At 42.9% G+C, this 24,413-nt stretch overlaps 1 protein-coding gene across 1 annotated transcript in view; it reads right to left on the bottom strand.

Annotated features, from left to right (window-relative positions):
* The window catches only part of DNAAF11 (dynein axonemal assembly factor 11), a 129,753-nt gene extending 106,088 nt beyond the window's left edge, over positions 1-23,665 (bottom strand). The window contains exons 1-3 of the mRNA XM_060201236.1: positions 23,577-23,665; positions 8,149-8,316; positions 3,316-3,393 (exon numbers count right to left, since the gene is read on the bottom strand). Of these exons, the coding sequence (XP_060057219.1) occupies positions 3,316-3,393; positions 8,149-8,316; positions 23,577-23,586 (256 nt within the window). The 5' untranslated portion in view covers positions 23,587-23,665. The remainder of the gene's footprint in view (positions 1-3,315; positions 3,394-8,148; positions 8,317-23,576) is intronic.
* Positions 23,666-24,413: the final 748 nt, after the last annotated feature.

Below are 24,413 nucleotides of genomic sequence, written 5' to 3'. Positions count from 1 at the left end.
GTGGCTGTCCTCCTCCATCAAGATAGACATGTGGCATTTATTTCCTGGCCGTTGACATTGGACTGATGCTTCTATAGAACTTGCTGGACACTCCCTTTATACTGCTGGACTTCTTGAAGAATGACTGTAGCAGTTCATAGAACTTTCCGCCAGCTGCCTCGGGATTTTGCAATGCCAGATCACCCCTCTATCCCCTTGGCTTATCAGGCCCCCACTCCTCCACCCATCAGGCTCACTCTGTCTCTTGCTACTCTTACTTATCCCTCCCTGTCTTGTGCTAGTTCTTTTTGAAGACACTTACACGCTATCATTCTGCTTTCTTCCCAACAGGTTTCTGTTCACCCCTACATTGCTATTCCCCTGACAGAGATGAAGCCTTTTACAGACATTGACCCAGTTATATATGGCCATTAAGTAAGAGGGAGATGTTGGGGAATTGTGAGGATATGGTTGAGCTTGGAAGGGCTTGAGCCTGAGGGGTGTGTCAATCCTGTTAGTCTCTCTCTCTATGGAGAGGTTGAGCAAGGAGGGACAGTAGAACCCCAAAAAGGTGTGCTTCTTATCAGTCTCCCTGCCTCACAAAGTGCCCCACACTCCTGATACTATGGCAAATAGTTAAAAAGAAAGGGGGAGATGTTGGATAGTATGCCAGCTCCCCCTGGCTTCTGCTTAACACTATTCTATTTACATAACCACTGTTAACAAGCACCACCCTCCCTCTAGGGCATTGGTGGTTCAGTGACAGGATTCTCGCCTGCTCCGCCCCCTCCTTGTCACACTCTGATTTTCACCAGTCACTTTTCTCTCCACCCTCTCTATATCACATCCTGTTTCCACCCTACTTGGAGAGTATAAAACAGCTGCTCTTCTGATTAAAGACACTTGGGAATTGCTTTCCGGCTCCGAGAGTTCCAGAGTGTATCTCCTGCGAAGTTAGTGCGGCATGAGTTCCTGATCCCTCTCCCACACAGCAGCCTAGATCGTCTCCAGTTGAGTTCTCTCCAACCCAGAGAGCACTAGCTCGGGAAGAAGTACCCTCAGGCTATCCCAGAGTTTAAGTGTGATTTAGAAAGAAAGAGAAGTCAGGGCCATAGAAAAAATGGACAAATATACACTTATAAAAATTATAGTCAACACATATCTGACCTTGGGAGAAATATTACTTTCCAGTGGAAGGAATGGGGACACAGAACTCTGGTGGTGGGAAGGATGCAGAAGTATATCACATAATTTTGTATATCAATATTAAAACACTACTAAGCTTTTTAAAAAAAATTACAGCATCCCCCAAAGGATATATTTTGTAATTAGTTACTCGTGTGGGAAAAAAAAAAAAAAGACAGACCAAGTATGTTACAGGATATGCAAAATTAAATACAATTCATTTGGTTATACTCAAACAAAATGCTTATGGAAAAAAAAAGGCTGATGTTTTCTCTCTCTTTCTCTCTCTCTCTCTCTCACACACACACACAGTCACACATTAGTTAAGGAATAAATACATCTTTTTAAGCATTGCTGGTGGGGAAAAGTTTGACAGAACCCCCAAAAGTTAAACAGATCTAGAAATTGCGTTCCTAGGTATATATTAAATAAACTGAAAATATATTCATATAAAAAGACTTGTACATTAATATTCACAGTAGCTATGCTCATAATAACCAAAAAAATGGGGAGAGGTGGAGGGGAGACAAATATCCATCAACTCATGAATAAATAAACTGTGGCTCATCTATACGTTGGAATATCATCCAGTCAAATGCACGAATCACTGACACGTCACAAGGATGGATCCTGAGAACACTGCACTACAGACACACAAGCACACTGACTGTGTGATTCAATCACTATCTGTCTTTCTCACCCCCTCTGTCTTCCCCTCCTCTGTCCAATTTTCTCTGTCCTGTCCAACAATGACAAAAGCAGCAACAACAATGGGGAAAATAATGGCCTCCAGGAGCACTGAGCTTCAACAATAACCCTGGAGGAAAAGAAAAAACAAACTGGAGTGTATGCTTTACGATAGTGACTTTTTCTGTGTGGACTATATCTGGATTCTTAACAGTCTAGACACACCAATGAGAGACATCCTGAGAAGAAGTGCATGTTGATTATTGACGATACATTGGAGACGCATTAGATCACTGTAAAAAGTAAAGTCTTTAATATTAAAATATAATATGAAGCCGAATTATATCAGGAACTCTGAAAAAAAAAGATTACTGAATGATTCCAGTATTATAACTGAAACAAAAGTAACATATTAAAATATATAGAATATATATAACCAAAGTATTAATATCAGGAAGGGAAGAGAGCATAAGAGAAACCAGTAGAATAAAAGCTACCGAAATGTTCTGGGAGCTTGGCCCGCAGTGGGACAGGGTGCAGCTGGCTCTCTGACTCTCTCCCCAACTCTCCCCTTCCCTGTCTTGCACTTCCTCTATCATAACGAAAAATAAATAAAAATTTTTAAATGATTAGAAAAAGGTCTTCTTAGCTTAAAAAAAAATTCTTAAAGAATCTTTACGAGACTTGGGGGGTGGGTTAAATGGGCTGTTAGTATAGTCACGCTGATAATAATGATCCGGGGAGAAGATTGCCAATACTGTATAACACCCATGTCTAGTTTTCCAAATAGACATATGCGAAAATTACACGTCTAAGTATCCATTCTAGAGAAAACGTAAACACATAAACAAATGAAATGGAGAAGAATGTTTTACTTAGTCATATTAAGTCATATTCATATTATATATACTAATATGACAAAGTCATATTAAGTCATATTTCATCTTTTTGACACAGCAAAAGAACAAGATCATCTCATGTGAGACCAGTGTTCTTAAAAAAAAATACTCAAAAGATGATCTTTTTACTAAAAAGAGAAATAAAACAATACTTTCTATAAATCAATGAATTAATACAATTATTTCTTTTTTTATATTTTTTTAAATATTTATTTATTCCCTTTGTTGCCATTGTTGTTTTATTGTTTTGTTTTTTTTATTTAAGAAAGGATTAATTAACAAAACCATAGAGTAGGAGGGGTACAACTCCACACAATTCCCACCACCCAATCTCCATAAATACAATTATTTCTGATAAGAAAGCTCTGCATTGGAAAGGATGCAGTAAATTTCCACTTTGAAGCTATATACGTGATCATTACTTGGAATTTACCAGCAAGCATTAATAAACGTAAAACATTCAAAATGTGAATTTGCAAAGTAAGTTTATTATGTAAGCAACACACTTAACATCTAATTTCAAAGCTCAATTTTGATTCACAATAAAATGTGAGAAAATTCTTACCTTCCAAGTTTTCAATTTTTTCAATATTATTTAAAGCTAAGTTCAGATATTCAAGCTTCTTGAGTTTGCTGACATTTTCTGAAACATACAAATCATGAAATTAATCCCCAAGACAAAAGATGTTTTATATAATCTCTAGGGAAATTTAGACAGAGAATCTAAGGTTATGATGATCAAAACTATGTTGGCTTTTCAAACACCTACCTGAACATCAGATATTGTTGGCTAACTACTAAGCATAATTTGTCCCTCCCTCCTTCCTTTGTGTTTATCTCTACCCAGCCCCAATGCAGGGGGGCGGGGGCTGGAGAGGGGGTTAGGCTTAACTAACTAAACTAGCCCAGTGTAACAAAACCCCACATTCCTCACTAGTACCACCACAGGAACCCTAATTTAACTCAAGCAGTCAATTGGAGAAAAGGGGGCTTTGTGTACAGAAACGGTAGAGAGCCCCTTAGGCCGCAGGAAAGGGGTCAGGGTCCCTCTCAAACCAGTTCTCACCAGGGCCAACAGCCAGGCCTATAAACTGTGCTGGTATCAAACTGCTCCCCAGCTCAAGACCTGCTTTCAGTCTCAGCGTGGCTTGAGGTTCACTGAGAAGTTAATTCACAAGCAGATCCTGGGTACTGGGTACCACCCACACAGACTCTGAGTCAGGCGTGGGCCTGAGTCCACTTTCCTGAGACCTCGGGCGGCCCTCGGCTCCCATATGGATCAACACCCGAGGGCCGCCTTCCTCCTCCACTTCTGCATCTCCCAGTGAGAACGCAACTTCGGGAAAGGCTGTTGTTTTTCAGACTTCTACCTCGCTGGCACAAAAGCAAGTCTGGATCCCAGATAAATCGTTTCCCTTGCTAAATAAATGCTTAAATGAGTGTGGGTGGGGAGGCACTAAAAAAGAATCTCATTATTAGGATTTAAGAGTGTTAATTTAAGAATACTTTGGAAGCAAAAATGTAAGCTTTCTCCCAGCTCTGAAAAGGCTTGAAATACTAGGCTACTAATTAGGAATTGTGATGGACCCAGCTGTGGAGATTACAATTTGGGGAACTCTTTCAGTTCTGTAAAATTAGGACAGCTTTTTAATGCCCCCCCCCCCGCATGCATAAAGGCTGGTGGTTTTCTTTATCATCCTTTTTAATTGAACAGAGTACCAGTTTCTTATTTATGGTTAAAAAAAAGAAAAAGAAAAAAGTCAAAGATGCTGGAAGTAATTATCTGAAGAAATAGAAGGAGCTATATAATAACTCTTCAAAAAATGATGCAAATTCTAGACGTTCGACAACCATGGGGCCAGTGTCCAACTGCCTGCAAAACCAGTGGCGACCCCACCAGCAGGAGTTCTCCACTTCAGTGACCTTAACATTTTTGGCTGCGGGAGTCCTGGGGTTGGGGTCTTCTGCCCTGAAGAAAGACTATGCGTCCTTGACCTCTATCTACATAGGCTATTAGCGGTTCCCTGCACACCCATGCCCACTGTGACACCCCCAAAATGCCTTCAGACACTGCCAGATGACCCTGTTTAGTGGACACCATATAAGAGGAAGGTAAAGCATGATTTCAAAGCTGCCCTTGCCGGTCCAGAGTGAGAGGCACAGGGTGGGCACTCATCTTGCCCCACCACCCCAATGCCACCCTTTGTCCCCGGATTATCTTCTGCTCTCCGGCTCTACTTGGCTAAATGAGAGCCCCAAGGGTGAACAGCACTAGTAGTGAGAACAGCAGTTAAGTGCTGCTGCTTCTTTCTCTTTTCTTTTCTTTTCTTTTCTTTTCTTTCTTTTCTTTTCCCTCCAGGGTTATAGCTGGGGCTTGGTGCCAACACTATGAATTCACTGCTCCTGTGGCCATTTTTTCCTTTTTTCTGGATAGGACAAAGAGAAATTGAGAGGGGAGAGGGGAGGGGAAAGAGACAGAGAGAAACCTGCAGACCTGCTTCACTGTTTGTGAATCAAACACCCCCCCCCCACACACACACACACACACACACCTCCTTCTGGTGGGGAGCCCAGAGGCTCCAACCGGGATCCTTACAGGAGTCCTCTCACAGCAGTGCACTCAGCTCCTGAGGAATGAGGATGTGCTAACACGGCACAGCACGTGGTCTCACACAGTCCTTCTGCCACCACTATGTGTTCAATGTCACTTCCCTTTTTTACAGGTGCAACGTACGGCTTGAGAGAGGCAGGTACGAGGCCAAGACCTGCTCCTGCTCTTACCGCTGAACTACACTGCTGCTCTCTGAGTGTCAGGAGACACACTTCTGTTTCCACAGGATTCCCACCCTAGTGACTCCTGACCTGCCTCCTCTCTGCCCTCTGGTTCATTCTTCTTTGGAAGGGCTGGTGGGGATCTGAGGAGTCCATCGGGAGAAGGAACAGAGCATCCCTACCTTCCCTCCTGTCCTGGCCCTGGGTACTTCCCCTGCCAACAGAGAGAGCAGAGTCTTAAGTGCCTCTCCCACCCTTATGAAGCCAGGACCCCAGAACAGGAAGCTGTGGTGTTTGAGGTTTGCATGTGACTGTGTGGGCTGGCTTAAATCTTGAGACAGCACTGTCACTCATATCTGGGATCCCAGATTTCTAGGCCACAGCTTCGGAGTCTTTCTAGAATATTCCAAACACTTTGAAGTAGACTCCACTGAGCACATGGTCAATTTGACACACACACACACATACACACACACACACACACACCCCCACCGTAGCCTCACTCCCCCTTTTTTCCCTTTGATAATGTTTGGTGAAAAGTAACTTAAGTGTTACCCTTCCTCCCTTCTCTTTTTTTTTTTTTTTTTTTTTAGTATTTATTTATTTTCCCTTTTTTGCCATTGTAGTTATTATTGTTGTTGTTACTGATGTCACCGTTGTTAGATAGGACAGAGAGAAATGGAGAGAGAAGAGGAAGACAGAGAGGGGGAGAGGAAGAGAGACACCTACAGACCTGCTTCACCGCCTGTAAAGTGACACCCCTACAGGTGGGGTGCTGGAGGCTCAAACCAAGATCCTTATGGCCGTCCTTGTGCTTTGCGCCACGTGCGCTTAACCCGCTGCGTTACCACCGGATTCCCTCCCTTCTCTTCTTATTCAACTAGTGTTGGCAGAGAGTAGTTCCTATAATAAATTCTCCATTATTTAGCCAGCTCAAGGGTGAAGGGTTTTTGGTTTTTTTCAAGGTTCCCTGGGCCCAGTACTTGCACTTTTTTTTATTGGGGGATTAATGGTTTGTAGCTGAGTAAAATACAGTAGTTGGTCCATGTGTCACATGTCTCAGTTTTCCACATAACACTCTACCCCCCCCATCTAGGTCCTCCTCCACCATCATGTCCAGGATCTGAAGATCGCCCCCGCTAGCCCCCTGAATCCTTTACTTTGGTGTAATTTTTCTTTTTTTTCTTTTCATTTAAAGCATAAATTCCTCTTCTTCCATCAGGTCAAAAAAAAAAAAAAATCAGTGATCATGATGATGTTTTGACCTTCAGCCACCTGACTCTGGTGTTCACCTCTCATTTTACTCCAAGCTAAGAGTGAAAGGGATTGAGTTATGGGAGCTTCCTTATCCCCCCGAGAGGAAGGTGGCTTGTAATATGTATTCTCAGTTCAGAGTCGGCAGAAGTAGCTAGCACAGGCAGTGGAGACTCAGCAAGGACTTAGCCAACTCTGGAATCATCATTCCCACTTCCTAGATTAATGCAAACCATGGCATCTACCTATATAGTCCTCCCTTTCAGCAGCGCGTACTCTCAGTGAACAAGTCAGAGGCCGTGCTCCCTTCTTTAACTCCCCTTCCTGTCTCTCCTTGACAGAGATCCCCGGGAGGGAGGGAATAGACTGCGGATGAGAGGGCGAGGTCAGTACTCAACTCCTCAGTCCTGGCTCTATTTCCTCCAAGTGAATTCTTTTTTTTTTTTTTTTTTCTTTTAAAGCTGCTGTTTGCTGACTGGTCCTGACATGAGTACAGCCTAGAATGTTCTCAGCTGTGACCATGGACTGTGAGCTCAGACTGACAGAAACCCAGAGGTCACGCAGGCTCCTGTGCTAAAAATACATATGGGCCCCGGGTCAGATTAATGGGGTAAACAGTCAAAGGTATTTATACACTTTCCTCACATATGGGAGCTGCTCTCTGCCCTAATCCAGCTTTCTGGTCCTCTTCACGACTCTTGACACCATCTTCCTAGGCAACACTCCCAGCTCACCTGTATGTTAGCTATCAGGCTCAAGCAAAAACCACTAAAGTCATGGGCCCCTTGGATTATTATACTAAAATAGACTTCCTAGCTTCTTCCCACATGAAGACCCTGAGTGTCATCTGCTCTGTTCCTACCTTTGGGTTCCTGTTTATTAAACAATTTGTTCTGCTTTATATCTTACTGCTTTTCAGCCATCAAGTTGCAGACACTAGAATTCCATGCTGACTTTCCTGGGAAGATGACTTCTCTAGTCCTGAAGGCTCACCTCCCCAGAGCCCTGACACATTAGGGAAAGAGAGAAACAGGCTGGGGGTGTGGATCCACCTGCCAACACCCATGTCCACCAGAGAAGCAATGATAGAAGCCAGACTTTCCACCATCTGCATCCCATAAAGAATTTTGGTCCATGCTCCCAGGGGGGTAAAGAATAGGGAAGCTTCCAATGAAGGGGATGGGATACAGAACCTGCTGGTAGGAACTGTATGGGATTGTACCCTGTGATCTTACAATCTTATTAATCATTATCAAATCACTAATTTTTTTTTAAAAAGCTGCTGTCTTCTAAGAAAAGCATTATATTTTCCAAAGTTAACCATTTAAACTCTTAAAACAAAAAAAGTGAAAACAAAGTCCCCAGAACTTACCAATTTTTCCAATGAGATTATTTTGAAGATAGAGTATTTTTAAATTCCGACACCACTTGTCAATATGTTCTAGTTTTTCTATTTCTTGCTGATGCAAGGAGAGTTCCTCCAGGGAAAAAATTATACAGTCATTGTGTTCGGCATTCCGTCTGATGAGGTCTTCTGTGACTGAAAGAAAATAGGCCGCAGATCACAGCTCTGTCCTGCGAGCGTCATCAGTCATCAGGATGTTATTACATTATGGATGCATTGCTTTTGCTTTGCAGTTCATGCCAGTTCCCTAGGCCCAAGTAATTTTAAAAGGAAAGAGATCAGAGATGCAAAGCCTCCTCCTACTGCAGACTCTTGAGTGCTAACAGTGAGTCCCAGAGGGGAAAGGATGCTCTTATGTAAACTCTGGCTCTTTTTTTTCCCAGGGTGGACATACATTTTGCTCTCTCGATGAAGACAGCATTGATGGGTAAATGAGGGAGGCTACCTAGCTAGAAAGTGAAACAAAATGAGAAGGATCACAGTGTTAGAAATACAGCCTGTGGAGACTGGGCAGTAGTGCACCTGGTTAAGCGCACATAGTTCGAAGCACCAAGGGCCAGCTCGAGGATCCGGGATCAATCCTCGCTCCCCACCTTCAGCGGGCATGCTTCACATGTGCCAAAGCAGATCTGTAGGGGTCTTTCTCCTTCTCGGTCTCCCCCTCCTCTTTCAGTTTCTCTCTGTCTCATCCAATAAAATGGAAAAAATTAATGGTCATCAGGAGCAGTGGATTTGTAGTGCGGGCACCAAACCCCAGAGATAACCCTAGACACACACACACACACACACACACACACACACACACACACACACACACACACACTACAGATCCCAACCAGGAAGGAACTGAGGAGCAAGATGACATTACCGAGAGAAAGCCCACTATCGACTGATTTACTTGGTTTGGGCCCCTTGCAAAGTGATTTTTGTTTTGTTCTATTTTGGTTTTGCCAGTGAGTTTGTTTTATTGAGGCTGGGTGATACTTAGGCTTTGATTTTTTCCAGTAACTAGATTCAGGCATTGTTAAATGCAAGATGTTTTTAAAATGCCTTGCTCTGGGGCATGCAGAAGCAGATTACTTTCTCACTCACCTCAAGAACAGTAAACAAGAAAGTTAAATCATCTCTCTTGCCCTTTCCCAAAGCCGAAACACGTAGACAGCAATCTTAACCCAGGAATCCAAGATGGCAGAGACCATGAACTACACAGGGTGATGACCACCTGCCGGCGACCTGTGACTCAGCGCAGTGCCTGTGCACTTTCACCGGTGTGAATCCCAAGAGCTAAGGAAGCCCAAGAAAACAGGAATCACACATGTTACGGTGCACAAGGGCCCAGATTCCCCCATCGGCAGAGGGAGAAGCTTCATAAGCAGTGAAGGAGTACATTTCTCTCCCTCCCTCTCTCTCTCTCTCTCTTTCTCTCCTGGCCCCTTTCCCCTCTGAATTTCTCTATCCAAAATAAATAAGTACTTTTTAAAAGTACATGAATTGCAAATCACATAAGGAAGCTAGGAGGTCAGGGTGGGTAAAATCCTACAATGACCCTGGGTCCATACTCCCAGAGGGTTAAAGATTAGGAAAGCTGACAGGGAGTTAGGAAGATGGCGGCCTGAGAAGTCACTAACAGCGAGTGCTCTGATCGCATCGTCGGCAACGGTAGGATTTTCTGCCTTTAGCAGGCCAGTCAATAAAGGGGGACACCAAAGAAGTGAGTACAATTTAATTTGGGTTAAGAATTAGAGTAAAGGTGACACGGACTAGCGGGGCGCCAGAATTCCCAGGGCGCCAGGCAAGGCGAGTGCGCCAGGCATTGTCCTCCGCCCGCCCGGGAAGGCGGCTCCTCCTCCGGTTGCAGAGCGCAGCGGGCAGAGGACCTGGAGAGAGCACTTTAGCTCGGGGGCTGCCTCTTGGGAGTCTCCAGGGTCCACCGCGACCCTGAGGGCGGATCCAAAGACTTCTTGAGTATAGCTCTCATTGGATCAGAGGACTTGGAGCTAGTTTTCATTTTTGAGAAATCCTTTAAAAAAGTCTGGAGGGGGGGGGGGGGTTTCCCGGAAGATGGCAGACTGAGAAGCGGCTAGCCTTGGAGCTCTGGACACATCTCGTGTAAACAATAGGATTTTCTGCCTTTAGCAGGCCAGCCAATAAGGGGCCATAGCAGTGACACCAAGGAGGTGTCTATAACTTAATTTGGGTTAAGAATTAGAGTAGGGGAAAAAAATTCTTTTTTCTTCCTTTTAATTTTCAAGCATACATCCTTCCCGCCACCCCCCCCCCCCCATAAGCAGTGCCTGGGACCAGCTACTAGCAGGATACCCCATACCACCAAACAGGGTGTTTTTTTTTTTTTAAATTCACTGATACACATTCCTCGCACTGCTCTTTAATTACAACTCTTCTTCTTATCTTCTCCCTTTTCTCTCTCTTATCTCTATCTCTTTTTTTTTTTAATCTTGTCATACACTTCTTTCTTCTTTGCCTTTCTGAATTTGTGAATTACTTTGGGGAAGAAATCTGACCCAGAGTGGACTCTCTATGTGTGTATCTCTGCTCTAGTTCCCTTTACACTCTTGTTACCCCTAGAATATACACTGGATAGTAGATTTGCATAACTGTCTATTCTTGCTATCCTCTCTTTCTTTTCTCTTTCTTCACTGGGATTTGGTTACTATTTTTTCACGGACTGGAGAAATTGTTTGGCTAACTGGTAACGATTAAACTCCTTCAATACTTACTTCAGTTGCTACTGTTATTCCGGAGGTTGGTGAGTGCAATTGTCATAAAGGTATTTAGTACAGTGTTACTTGTGCTCAAAACACAACAACTGAGGAACAACAGAGCATAAAAAAAAGAGAGAAACACATAAAAAATGGGTAGATTAAAAACAAATAAAACTGCTACCCCAATGAATGAAGACAAGAGCCCAGAAGAAACCACAAATCAGTCAGAAGTAACCATAGATAAGAAAAGTATGCAAGCAATAATAAACTTATTAATCACAGAAATGAAAACAACATTGGAGGAAAGGAATGGCAGTATTAGGGAAACAACAGTTGAGACCCCCAAGGAAAATACTGATTATCTTGAGACAATTAGAGAACTGAAAGCTGAAATAGCTGTAATGAAGAAAGAAGCTGAGGCAAGGGAAAGCAGACTAACAGAAGCAGAAAACAGAATTAGTCAGACAGAGGATGAGTTAGAGAAAACTAAGAAAGAGGTGAAAGAGCTTAAAAAGAGATTGAGAGACACTGAAAACAACAACAGAGACATATGGAATGATCTCAAAAGAAGTAACATTCGTATAATTGGCCTGCCAGAGGAAGAAAGAGAGGAAGGGGAATAAAACATTCTAGAGGAAATAATACAAGAAAACTTCCCAGACCTGAATAACAGAAAGGATATCAAGGTTCAAGAGGCCCAGAGAGTACCAAACAGAATCAACCCAGACCTGAAGACACCAAGACACATCATAGTCACAATGAGAAGAAGTAAGGATAAAGAAAGGATCCTAAAGGCTGCAAGAGAGAAACAAAAAGTCACATACAGGGGAAAACCCATAAGACTATCTGCAGATTTCTCAACTCAAACTCTAAAAGCCAGAAGGGAGTGGCAAGATATCTATCGAGCCCTGAATGAAAAAGGGTTTCAACCAAGGATAATAAATCCTGCTAGACTTTCATTCAAGCTAGATGGAAGGAACAAAACCTTCTTAGACAAACAATAGTTAAAGGAGGCAACTATCACCAAGCCGGCCCTGAAAGAGGTACTAAAAGACCCCTTATAAACAAGAACATCACTATAATACTTGCAATATATCAGAGTAAACAAATTGTTTTTTAGAACAATGGCACTACAATACATTAAATCCATAATATCAATAAATGTCAATGGCTTAAACTCACCCATCAAAAGGCACAGGGTGGGGGGATGGATCAGAAAACATAACCCAACCATATGCTGCTTGCAAGAATCCCATCTGTCACAACAAGATAAACACAGACTTAAAGTGAAAGGATGGAAAACTATCATACAGGCTAACGGTCCACAAAAAAGGGCAGGAACAGCCATTCTCATCTCAGACACGATAGATTTTAAATTAAATAAAGTAATAAAAGATAGGCAAGGACATTACATAATGATTAGAGGATCAATCAGCCAAGAAGACTTAACAATTATTAACATCTATGCACCCAACGAGGGACCATCTAAATACATTAAGCATCTACTGAAAGAATTTCAAAAATACGGGGCCAGGTGGTGGCGCACTTGGTTGAGCACACATGTTACAATGCGCAAGGACCCAGGTTCAAGTCCCTGGCCCCCACCTGCAGGGGGAGAAAGCTTCACAAGTGGTGAAGCAGTACTGCAGGTGTCTCTCTGTCTCTCTCCCTCTCTATCACCCCCTTCCCTGTCAATTTCTGACTGTCTCTATCCAGCAAATAAATAAAGATTAAAAAAAAAAAAAGAATTTCAAAAATACATCAATAGTAATACAATAATAGTGGGAGACTTCAATACCCCACTCTCACACGTAGACAGATCAACTAAGCAGAGAACCAATAAAGATACAAGAGAATTGAATGAAGAGATTGACAGACTAGACCTCTTGGACATTTTCAGACTCCTCCACCCCAAAAAACTGGAATACACCTTCTTTTCAAATCCACATAACACATACTCAAGGATAGACCACATGTTAGGCCACAAGACAGCATCAATAAATTCAAGAGCATTGAAATCATCCCAAGTATCTTCTCAGACCACAGTGGAGTAAAACTAACTTTTAACAACAAACGGAAAATTATTAAAAGACATAGAATTTGGAAACTAAACAACATGCTCCTTAAGAACCACTGGGTCAGAGACTCACTCAAACAGGAAATTCAAATGTTCCTGGAAACTAATGAAAATGAAGACACAACCTATCAAAATATTTGGGACACAGCGAAAGCAGTACTGAGAGGGAAACTTATAGCCATACAATCACATATTAAACACCAAGAAGAAGCCCAAATGAACGACCTTACTACACACCTCAAGGACATAGAGGAAGAGGAACAAAGGAACCCTAAAGCAACCAGAAGGACAGAAATCACTAAAGTTAGAGCAGAAATAAACAACATCGAAAATAAAAGAACCATACAAAAGATCAATGAAGCCAAATGTTGGTTCTTTGAAAGATTAAACAAAACTGACAAACCCCTAGCCAGACTCACCAAACAAAAAAGAGAGAAGACTCAAATTAATAGAATTGTAAACGATACAGGAGATATCACAACTGACACCACAGAAATCCAGAGAATTCTGCGAAACTTCTATAAAGAACTATATGCCACCAAACTAGAGAATCTGGAAGAAATGGAACAATTCCTAGAAACCTATGCACTTCCAAAACTGAACCAAGAAGAACTACAAAATCTAAATGCACCAATCACAGACAAAGAAATTGAAACCGTTATTAAGAATCTCCCCAACAACAAAAGTTCTGGACTAGATGGCTTCACAAACGAATTCTACAAAACTTTCAGGAAACAGTTAATACCCATACTTCTTAAGCTATTCCATAAGATTGAAGAAACAGGAATACTCCCTTCCACCTTTTATGAAGCCAACATCACCCTGATACCAAAAGCTGATAGGGACAGAACAAAAAAGGAAAACTACAGACCAATATCTCTGATGAACATAGATGCCAAAATATTAAACAAGATCTTGGCCAACCGGATACAGCAACACATCAAAAAGATTGTTCATCATGACTAAGTGGGATTCATCCCAGGAATGCAAGGCTGGTTCAACATCCGTAAATCAATCAATGTCATTCATCACATCAATAAAAGCAAAGCCAAAAACCACATGATTATCTCAATAGATGCAGAGAAAGCCTTTGACAAAATCCAACGCCCATTCATGCTCAAAACTCTACAAAAAATGGGAATAGATGGGAAATTCCTCAAGATAGTGGAGTCTCTATATAGCAAACCTACAGCCAACATCATACTCAATGGACAGAAGCTGAAAGCATTCCCCCTCAGATCGGGGACTAGACAGGGCTGTCCACTGTCACCGTTACTCTTCAACATAGTATTGGAAGTTCTTGCCATAGCAATCAGGCAAGAGAAAGAAATCAAAGGGATACAGATTGGAAGGGAAGAAGTCAAGCTCTCACTATTTGCAGATGATATGATAGTATACATAGAAAGACCTAAATAATCCAGCAGAAAATTACTGGAAGTTGTTAGGCAATATAGCAAGGTATCAGGCTACAAAATCAATGTACAAAAATCAGTGGCATTTCTTTATGCAAACACTAAATCTGAAGAAGAAGACATCCAGAAATCACTCCCATTTACTGTTTCAGCAAAATCAATCAAATACCTAGGAATAAAGTTGACCAAAGAAGTGAAAGACTTGTATGCTGAAAACTATGAGTTGCTACTCAAGGTGATAGAAACTGATACCAAGAAATGAAAAGATATCCCATGCTCATGGATTGGAAGAATAAATATCATCAAAATGAATATTCTCCCCAGAGCCATATACAAATTTAATGCAATACCCATCAAAGTTCCACCAGGCTTCTTTAAGAGAATAGAACAAACACTACAATCATTTATCTGGAACCTGAAAACACCTAGAATTGCCAAAACCATCTTAAGGAAAAGAAACAGAAATGGAGGCATCACACTCCCAGACCTTAAACTATATTATAAAGCCATCATCATCAAAACAGCATGGTACTGGAACAAAAATAGGCACACAGACCAGTGGAACAGAATTCAAAGCCCAGAACTAAATCCCAACACCTATGGGCATCTAATCTTTGATAAGGGGGCCCAAAGGATTAAATGGAAAAAGGAGGCTCTCTTCAATAAATGGTGCTGGGAAAACTGGGTTGAAACATGCAGAAGAATGAAATTGAACCACTTTATCTCACCAGAAACAAAAATCAACTCCAAATGGATCAAAGACCTAGATGTCAGACCAGAAACAATCAAATACTTAGAGGAAAACATTGGTAAAACACTTTCCCACCTACACCTCAAGGACATCTTTGATGAATCAAACCCAATTGCAAGGAAGACCAAAGCAGAAACAAACCAATGGGACTACATCAAATTGAAAAGCTTCTGCACATCCAAAGAAACTATTAAACAAACAGAGAGACCCCTCACAGAATGGGAGAAGATCTTCACATGCCAGACATCAGACAAGAAACTAATCACCAAAATATATAAAGAGCTCAGCAAACTTAGCCGCAAAAAAGCAAATGACCGACCAGTCAACGCCCATGTTCAGCGGGGAAGCAATTACAGAAGCCAGACCTTCTACCTTCTGCAACCCTCAATGACCCTGGGTCCATGCTCCCAGAGGGATAGAGAATGGGAAAGCTACCATGGGAGGGGGTGGGTTATGGGGATTGGGTGTTGAGAATTGTGTGGAGTTGTACCCCTTCTACCTTATGCTTTTGTTCACTAATCCTTTCTTAAATAAAAAATTAAAAAAAAAAAAAAAAAAGCAAATGACCCCATCCCAAAATGGGCAGAGGAAATGAACAAAACATTCACCACAGAGGAGATCCAAAAGGCTAACAAACATATGAAAAACTGCTCTAGGTCACTGATTGTCAGAGAAATGCAAATTAAGACAACACTAAGATACCACCTCACTCCTGTAAGAATGGCATACATCAAAAAGGACAGCAGCAACAAATGATGGAGAGGATGTGGGGACAGAGGAACCCTTTTACATTGCTGGTGGGAATGTAAATTGGTACCGCCTCTGTGGAGAGCAGTCTGGAAAACTCTCAGAAGGCTAGACATGGACCTTCCATATGACCCAATAATTCCTCTCCTGGGGTTATACCCCAAGGACTCCATAACACCCAACCAAAAAGAGGTGTGTACTCCTATGTTCATAGCAGCACAATTCATAATAGCTAAAACCTGGAAGCAACCCAGGTGCCCAACACCAGATGAGTGGCTGAGAAAGCTGTGGTATATATACACAATGGAATACTATGCAGCTATCAAGAACAATGAACCCACCTTCTCTGACCCATCTTGGACAGAGCTAGAAGGAATTATGTTAAGTGAACTAAGTCAGAAAGATAAAGATGAGTATGGGATGATCCCACTCATCAACAGAAGCTGACTTAGAAGATCTGAAAGGGAAACTAAAAGCAGGACCTGATCAAATTGTAAGTAGGGCACCAAAGTAAAAACCCAGTGGTGAGGGGTAGACATGTAGCTTCCCGGGCCAGTGGGGGGTGGGAGTGGGCGGGAGGGATGGGTCACAGTCCTTTGGTGGTGGGAATGGTGTTTATGTACACTCCTAGCAAAATGTAGACATATAAATCAGTAATTAATATGAGAGGGGGAAATCAATTGTATGTCTCAAAGTTACTCAAAAGACAAACTGAATCTTTTTAATATATAGGCTGTGTATTTGATATGTGGACTCTCTCAAAAGCCTAGACCAAGTAGATTAGAAGCTTCCTATAGCACAGCTATATACAAGATACTGGGTACTATACAGCAAACCATAACAAAGGGACTTTTCAAAGTTAACCCAATTAACAAATAATGTGATAATAATATTAACTATTGATTGTCTTTTTGAACCCTAAGACAGCAGGAACCTCACATCTTCACTATAGAGCCCCTACTTCCCCCAGTCCTGGCACCCTTGGATAGGGCCCACTTTCCCGTATGCATCTCCCAATCCAAACCAAATAATATTGCATCCGCCGATCACAACCTAACCAAAGCAACGATTGCCATCTCAACATGCTTCACCTCAGACTGTATCCAGAGACTTCACGTGTGGAATGACAACCCTTCAGCTTCATTACTCGGGTGAGACCTTTCCTTTAATAGTACACTCTAATTTCATCTCAGGTAGTTCACTTTCTAACAAAGTCCCATAACCTAGATATACACCAGTTTCTGTGAGAGAGAGCTTATGTTCACACGTATCCCTAAACTACTGCAAAATATATACCTGAAAGCAGGATTACACTAGAGTTTGCAGTGAGTACCTCCCTAACACTTCCTCTCCAATATTCCAAGCTTGGCATCCATGATTGCTCAACAAATTGTTTGGCTTCATATGTTAACTCTCTTTTCAATCACCAGGTTCCAGATGCCACCAGGATGCTGGCTAGGCTTCCCTGGATTGAAGACCCCACCAATGTGTCCTGGAGCTCAGCTTCCCCAGAGACACACCCTACTAGGGAAAGAGAGAGGCAGACTGGGAGTATGGACCGACCAGTCAGCGCCCATGTTCAGCGGGGAAGCAATTACAGAAGCCAGACCTTCTACCTTCTGCAACCCTCAATGACCCTGGGTCCATGCTCCCAGAGGGATAGAGAATGGGAAAGCTACCACGGGGGGGGTGGGTTATGGGGATTGGGTGCTGGGAATTGTGTGGAGTTGTACCCCTCCTACCTTATGCTTTTGTTCACTAATCCTTTCTTAAATAAAAAATTAAAAAAAAAAAAAAGATTAGGAAAGCTATCAGGGGAGGGGATGGGATATGGAGTTCTGGTGGTGGGAATTGTGTGGAGCTGTACCCCTCTTATCCTATGGTTTTGTCAGTGTTTCCTCTTTATAAATAAAATTAAAATTTTTAAAAGAGAATAAGAGTTTTTATAAACCCAGACATGCCTTAGCTCAAGGCTGGCTGACTTCTCGTCTACCTTGCCTTTCTCAAGGGAATATGGTCTCACTGAGTATTCCACTCAAGTCTTTATTCTGTATCTTTTCTTTTGCTCTCCTTAACTCAATACATTTTCTACCTTTTGTAGAGCTTGGAGTGATTCTCTCTCCCTCTTTCTCTCTCCCTCTCTCTCTCTCTCATTTCCTGAGACAAGTTCACACTCTGCCTCTAGTGGGTACCTTTTCTAAACAAATCAGTGTTTCTAGCCAAAAACCAGGGTGTCCTGTGAATTCTTCCTCAAGGAGACTCAAGAACTCCTCAAACCAGCTGATGACATTTCGTAAATGCATCATCCTGTGGTGATGTTGAGTTGAACTGAAGCAGGCCAGGCTGGTCAGAAGGGTGGATACTCGTCACCACCATCAGAAGAACTCCTGGGACACGCAGGACTGACCACTACCTTGAGGTCCAGTTGGTAAGCAAGAACTGGAAGAAACCAACTGGAAGCAGGAGCATGACTGAAGTGCCCCCGACCTGCTTCTGAGCCTCACTGTACTGTAACTGTAACAAAATCTCCATCCTGATGGGAAGAGTCCCAGTGTGACCCCTATGCCTTGACAGTTACAAAATACACGAGTATGGTCAGAAAAGAGAAAGGCTTTGAATTCCAGAAAGAAAAAAAAAAAACTCCACCTTCTCTAGAACTTCTCTCATATACTAACCTCTGAATGAATAATAGTCAGTCTGCCTTTTGAAGAAAAAAAAAAAAAAACCCTCATCTGTTTCAGATAAGACGCCATAAAAGCTGAGCCCTGAAAACTAGCAGCATGAGACTTTCACTAGGACCAATGCACACTACCCTCTAAGTATATACTTTTACTTGCTTCCATCCAAGAAATATTTTATGCCACTTACTGGTGACTTTGTCCCTGGCCGTTTTATGGACTCCAATTAGAATCTGGACCCAAGTTTAAGGGGTACTTACCCTTACCTCTCTATAGAACATCTCTTACAGAGAACCAACCAATCCCTATGCTCCTTGTCCAATGTCAGAACTGGGGGCATCCTACTAAGTAAACAAAGACACAGCAACATGCAACCGAGAAGCACAGTCAGACTAAGGAAAGGTAGACATACAAAAGCATTTCTTACCACTCAGTTGGAACAAACTTGTTCATCTTGACCACTATTTATCCCGTTTAGAAGAGAGGAGAGGAACATTACAGATTTTGCACTGCAGTCTTATAGAGTTGCACCACTGGTTCCATTTTCAAGAAGAATGAAGAGGGTACCCACAGAAGGAGGAGGAATGAGACTCTCTGCCCTCTGACAAGAGTGATAGGGGGCTGGGGGCTTGTCAGAGCCATGTGATAACAATGATGCTTCAGGGTGGAGACAATATCTTAGTTCATAGTTGGAATGAAGAATAATAAGGCCATGAATCATTTTCATAAGCTACACTAAAACTGGTGAACTGAGCCAAAATAAAGGACTCTGGGGTGGGGGTGGGAAGGTGTCACGTCCTGGAACATGATAACAGAGGAGGACCTAGGTGGGGGGTTAGACATGGACCAACTACTGCATTTTACAGTCAACTGTAAACCATTAATCCCCCAATAAGGGGTAGAGGGGGAAGATACACTGAAAATAAGGGAGGATGAAAGTAGGGAAGCCAGGGCCACTAAAGAAAGGGTTGATTACTGAAACCTCACCCATAATGTGGGATGTGGAAATATTGCCTGGCCAGCACAAGAGACGATAAAGATTTACTTGATGTTACTTACAAGGAACCAGATACAGTTCTAAAGAACTTAAATGTATTACCATAAGAGTAAGTACAACTGACTACAACTAACTACCCTTGTCAGAGAGAGACTGAGGCATATATACAGAGTGAATACTGTATGGTCAGAAAAGTCATGAGACAGTTTTGCATAGAAAAGCATAGAAAAATACATCACGACATTTCTGACAACCTACTCACATGCCCAGGATATTAGTGTACCAGAGAAATGCTTCAAATGTAACAGTCTAGTGTCAATCCTGTGCTGTGGACCGCTGTGTCACACTGACCCAAATACAAGCAAACGCCTTCTCAGACTTCCTAAATGTGCAGACTCCTCTAGCTGAAAAAAAGTTCTTCCCAGACTCCTCAGATGCCTCACCCGTGAGAGGGGAGTTGGCCTCTTCTTGCTGCTGAAACATACATGAGCTCAACTCTTACTCTGTGCCCCATCAGCCTCGCAACAATCAAGGTTAGACTGGCCTTTGTGCTCCTTCTTCTTCTTCTTCTTCTTTTTTTTTTTTTTTTTGCCTCCAGGGTTATTGCTGGGGCTCAGTGCCTGCACCATGAATACACTGCTCCTAGAGGCCAATTTTTCTCATTTTGTTGTCCTTGTTTTTGTTGTTGTTGTTTGTTTGTTTCTTTGTTTTCCCTTTGCTGCCCTTGTTGTTTTATTGTACAATGCCCTTGTTGTTGTAGCCTTGTTGTGGTTATTACTGTTGGTGTTGATGTCGTTGGTTGTTGGATAGGGCAGAGAGAAATGGAGAGAGGAGGGGAAGACAGAGAGGGGGAGAGAAAGACAGACACCTGCAGACCTGCTTCACTGCCTGTGAAGCGACTCCCCTGCAGGTGGGGAGCCAGGGGCTCGGACTGGGATCATTACACAGTCTTGCGCTTTCTGCCACATGGGTTTAACCGGCTGAGCTACTGCCCACCCCCTGTGGTTCTTCTTAGGGTTGAAAATGGACCTTTAACTCAAATGAAAAATCTCTAGGCTCCTGGCGAACGCCCCCATCTACATTCCAGCATCCCAGTGGCGGGCTCTTGCCAACCTGCTCTCACCTTGTCAGCACCTTGACGGACAGTGTTTCTAACCAATCAGCTTGTGCCGTGCCCTGTTTAAAACTGATAAAGGCTGGGTGCTGTGGGCCAGACTTGTGCAGGTCTGGTAGGAATCTGCCTGTAACCCTGTAAGGTAAAATAAACCTAACTACCTGTCCTCCTTGTGGCCTCAGGTCTCGTTCTTTGGTTACTTTTGATAGAATGTTCTTTATTAAACAGCAATAAACATCAGTGACTTCTGAAATAATGCTGTATTACTCAAAACAATTCAAAATTACACAGAATACCTGGGAGGCAGGGCACGCGGAGAGAAGAGGAGATGAGACAGAGAGAGAAAAGAGAATGCCTAGGATTCTGCTTTAAATAGGGTTGAGAGTATGGTCTAGGATTTCATGGGATATTGTAAATTTAAAGCTGAAGAGCAGGAATTTGCCCCAAGACAAGAAAAAAACAAGTGATCTAAATGTTCATCTACTACAATTATTTAAGAGGGCTGGGGAAATAGCCTAATGGTTATGCAAAAGACTTTCATGCCTGAGGCACCAAAGGTCCCAGGTTCAATCTCCAGCACCACAATAAGCCAGAGTTGAACAGTACTCTAGTTTAAAAAAAAAAAGTCTAAAATCAACTCAGAGTTTTAAGTCTAAGAAACCTCACTAGCAAAAGATGACCTGGCTTTTTATCTAGTTCTGTCGTTGGAAGTATATTTATTTTATATACGCACATAGGAGAAGAGGGCCCAACAGCTCATTCAACACAAAAGGAATATTTACGCACCAGTAACAATACAGAAAAATTAGGACAGATGAAAAGAAAAGAGAATCACAAAGGTGGGTAGAACTGAGAAGGCCTGGAGTGCCCCAGTGGCCTTTTTCTGAACTCGTCTCCATGAAGTCAAGTGCCGTGTGGCACAGTTTACAGCACTCAGAGAACAGCTGTTACACAACACTGTCTCACCTTTAATGGAAAACATCAGCGCAAAAACCAGAGCCCCCATAGGCAGAAATGCACTTCTATTTTAATCCTTTCCCATATATTTTAATATATATAATATATATATATTAATCCTTTCCCATATAAGATTGGAACTTAGTCTGCCACTCGATTTATTTCTTTATATATCCCATCTTATTGATTCCAGGGCCATTGGAAAAGCAATGGCGGAATCACAGATGAAAAAAGAATCATATGGAGTCGGTAGTAGCGCAGGGCGGGTTAAGCACACATGGCACAAAGTACAAGGACCAGCGTAAGGATCCCAATTAGAGCCCTGGCTCCCCACCTGCAGGGGAGTCACTTCACAAGCGGTGAAGCAGGTCTGCAGGTGTCTGTCTTTCTCTCCCCCTTTCTGTCTTCCCCTCCTCTCTCCATTTCTCTCCATCCTATCCAACAATGATTACAATAATAACTACAACAATAAAAAACAACAAGGACAACAAAAAGGGAAGGAATAAATAAATATAAAAAATTTTTTTTAAAAGAATCACATATACACATAAGGTATAATGTTTGTACAAGTCAGCATTTTGCAGTTTAATATACTTTGTAATTTAAACTAAATGTTCTTGAGCTCCAAGGACCAGTGTTCCCTTTTAGAAAGTCCTATTACAAATACACAGAAAGACATTGACCAGAAATCATTCTAGGAATTTAAAAATTATTTGAAAGGATTAGTAAGAATACTTCAAAAACGAAAATAATGCAATGTCTACCATGTGGTATAGTGAAGACCACAGGACACAGCAACCCAGGAGGTGGCCCAGTGGCTCCAACATTCTACTTACAAGTGTGAGCAAGGCGGGGTGCCTGATCCCTGGAACCACGTGAACCAGAGAGACGCTCTGGTTCTCTCCTTCCTTCGCTCTGTCTCTCTCACATTAACAATTACGTCTCTCTTTTTTTTCTTAAGTATGGTTTTTAGTCAAACATATAGCTTTTACTCCCTTACTTTAGAAAAGTTCAAATAGCAAAGTATAGAATTCAGATGGGTTATGAAAAATTATCATCCACAGAGGGTGTTGACCAATAATCTGCAAGACAGGAAGGCTGCGTGGGCAACGAGTAGTGACACTTAAACTGCGAGAAGCCTTCAAGGAATCCACAAACTCAACCAAAACTGATCAAGCTGTCCAGACTGTTTCTCAACTCTTTACTGTTACTAGCTTCTCAACAACGTGATGTTTGGGAGTAACCCACCGCCCTAATGCAGCTGCCCCACTAGGGAAAGGTAGAGACAGGCTGGGAGTATGGATCCACCTGCCAACACCTATGTCCAGTGAGCAGCAATTATAGAAGCCAGACCTCCCACCTTCTGCATCCCATAGAGTTTTGGTCCATACTCCCCGAGAGATAAATAGGGAAGTTTCCAATAGAGGGAATAGAACAGGAAACTCTGATGATGGGAACCATATGGGATGATACCCCTGTTATCTTACAATCTTGCTGATCATTATTAAATAGCTAATAAAAAAAAAAAAGTAAAAAGAATACTGTTGTTGCCTTCCTTTGGGAGATGAAGAAACAGGTCTAAAGGGCTGATACCATTTACACAGTTTCCTCAACCACTATGCCATTGAGCTTCCTGGAAAGATGCTGTGGCCCCAGGGAGGTGAGGCTGCAAGTTCCCTGCAGATAGGCAACGAACAAGGGGACAGACCCGGGGTGAGGGCTGGGGCGGGGGCAGTGTCACCGAGGCCTTCTCACCCACTCCCCGGGGTCTGTGCTGGAGGAGGCTGGGCCTCTGGGGCGCATCAGTCTGCAAGGGGGGGGGGGGGGCGCAGCATAGGCGGCAGGGTCCCTGGCTGAACCCCTCCCCCCAGTCCCAGGAGCCCAGAGCGACATTGGAGAGAGAGACAAGCTCGGTGGGATGTGGGGGAGAGAGGCTTACTTCGGCCCATGACGCCGCCACTCCAGGTCGCAGAGCCCGGAAGCTCGGGAGGGACCACGGAGAGCCCTTGTCTGCGCCGCCCCGGGCTGGTCCAAGTTAGGGAGCGGGAGCCATGGCAACCGGAAACCATGGCAACCCCGACTCTACGGAGGCCGCGCAGGGCCAGGCGCCGCCGCCAGCTGAGCAGGGAGTGTGTCCACTGGGCTCAGGCTTTCTCCTCGCTCTTCGCTCTCTGCAGCCTGCTTCCTCCCCAGCCAACTAAAGAATGGGGCTGAATACAGAATCGCAAAACTCTTATTCCTGCTGGGAAAATAAATGCCTCCGAGGCTTGATCTTGGCTTCTCCTCCTTCCTCTCCTCCTCTCCTCCCATCCTCTCCCTCCTCATCCCCACCCCCTCCTCCTCACACCAATGTTCAGCTGGGAAGCAATTACAGAAGCCAGACCTTCCACCTTCTGCATCCCACAACGACCCTGGGTCCATACTCCCAGAGGGACAGAGAATGGGAAAGCTATCAGGGGAGGGGGTGGGATATGGAGACCGGGTGGTGGGAATTGTGTGGAGTTGTAAGCCTCCTATCCTATGGTTTTGTTAATGTCTCCTTTCATAAAGAAAGAAAGAAAGAAAGAAAGAAAGAAAGAAAGAAAGAAAGAAAGAAAGAAAGAAAGAAAGAAAGAAAGAAAGAAAGAAAGAAAGAAAGAAATATGAGGCTAATTTAGCAAATATTCTTTTCTTGAATTTGTTAAACTTGACAATGTAGCATTCACTGAAGCTGAAAAAAAAAATCTAGTTTATGGCAAGACGCTAGTGCCACAAAGTCATCTAAGTAAAAATGTTA

Source organism: Erinaceus europaeus, chromosome 1 (genome assembly GCF_950295315.1).
Source record: "Erinaceus europaeus chromosome 1, mEriEur2.1, whole genome shotgun sequence".
NCBI lineage: Eukaryota > Metazoa > Chordata > Mammalia > Eulipotyphla > Erinaceidae > Erinaceus > Erinaceus europaeus.
Note: the sequence above shows the minus strand (reverse complement) of the source record. Positions and strands in the feature narration are given on the sequence as shown.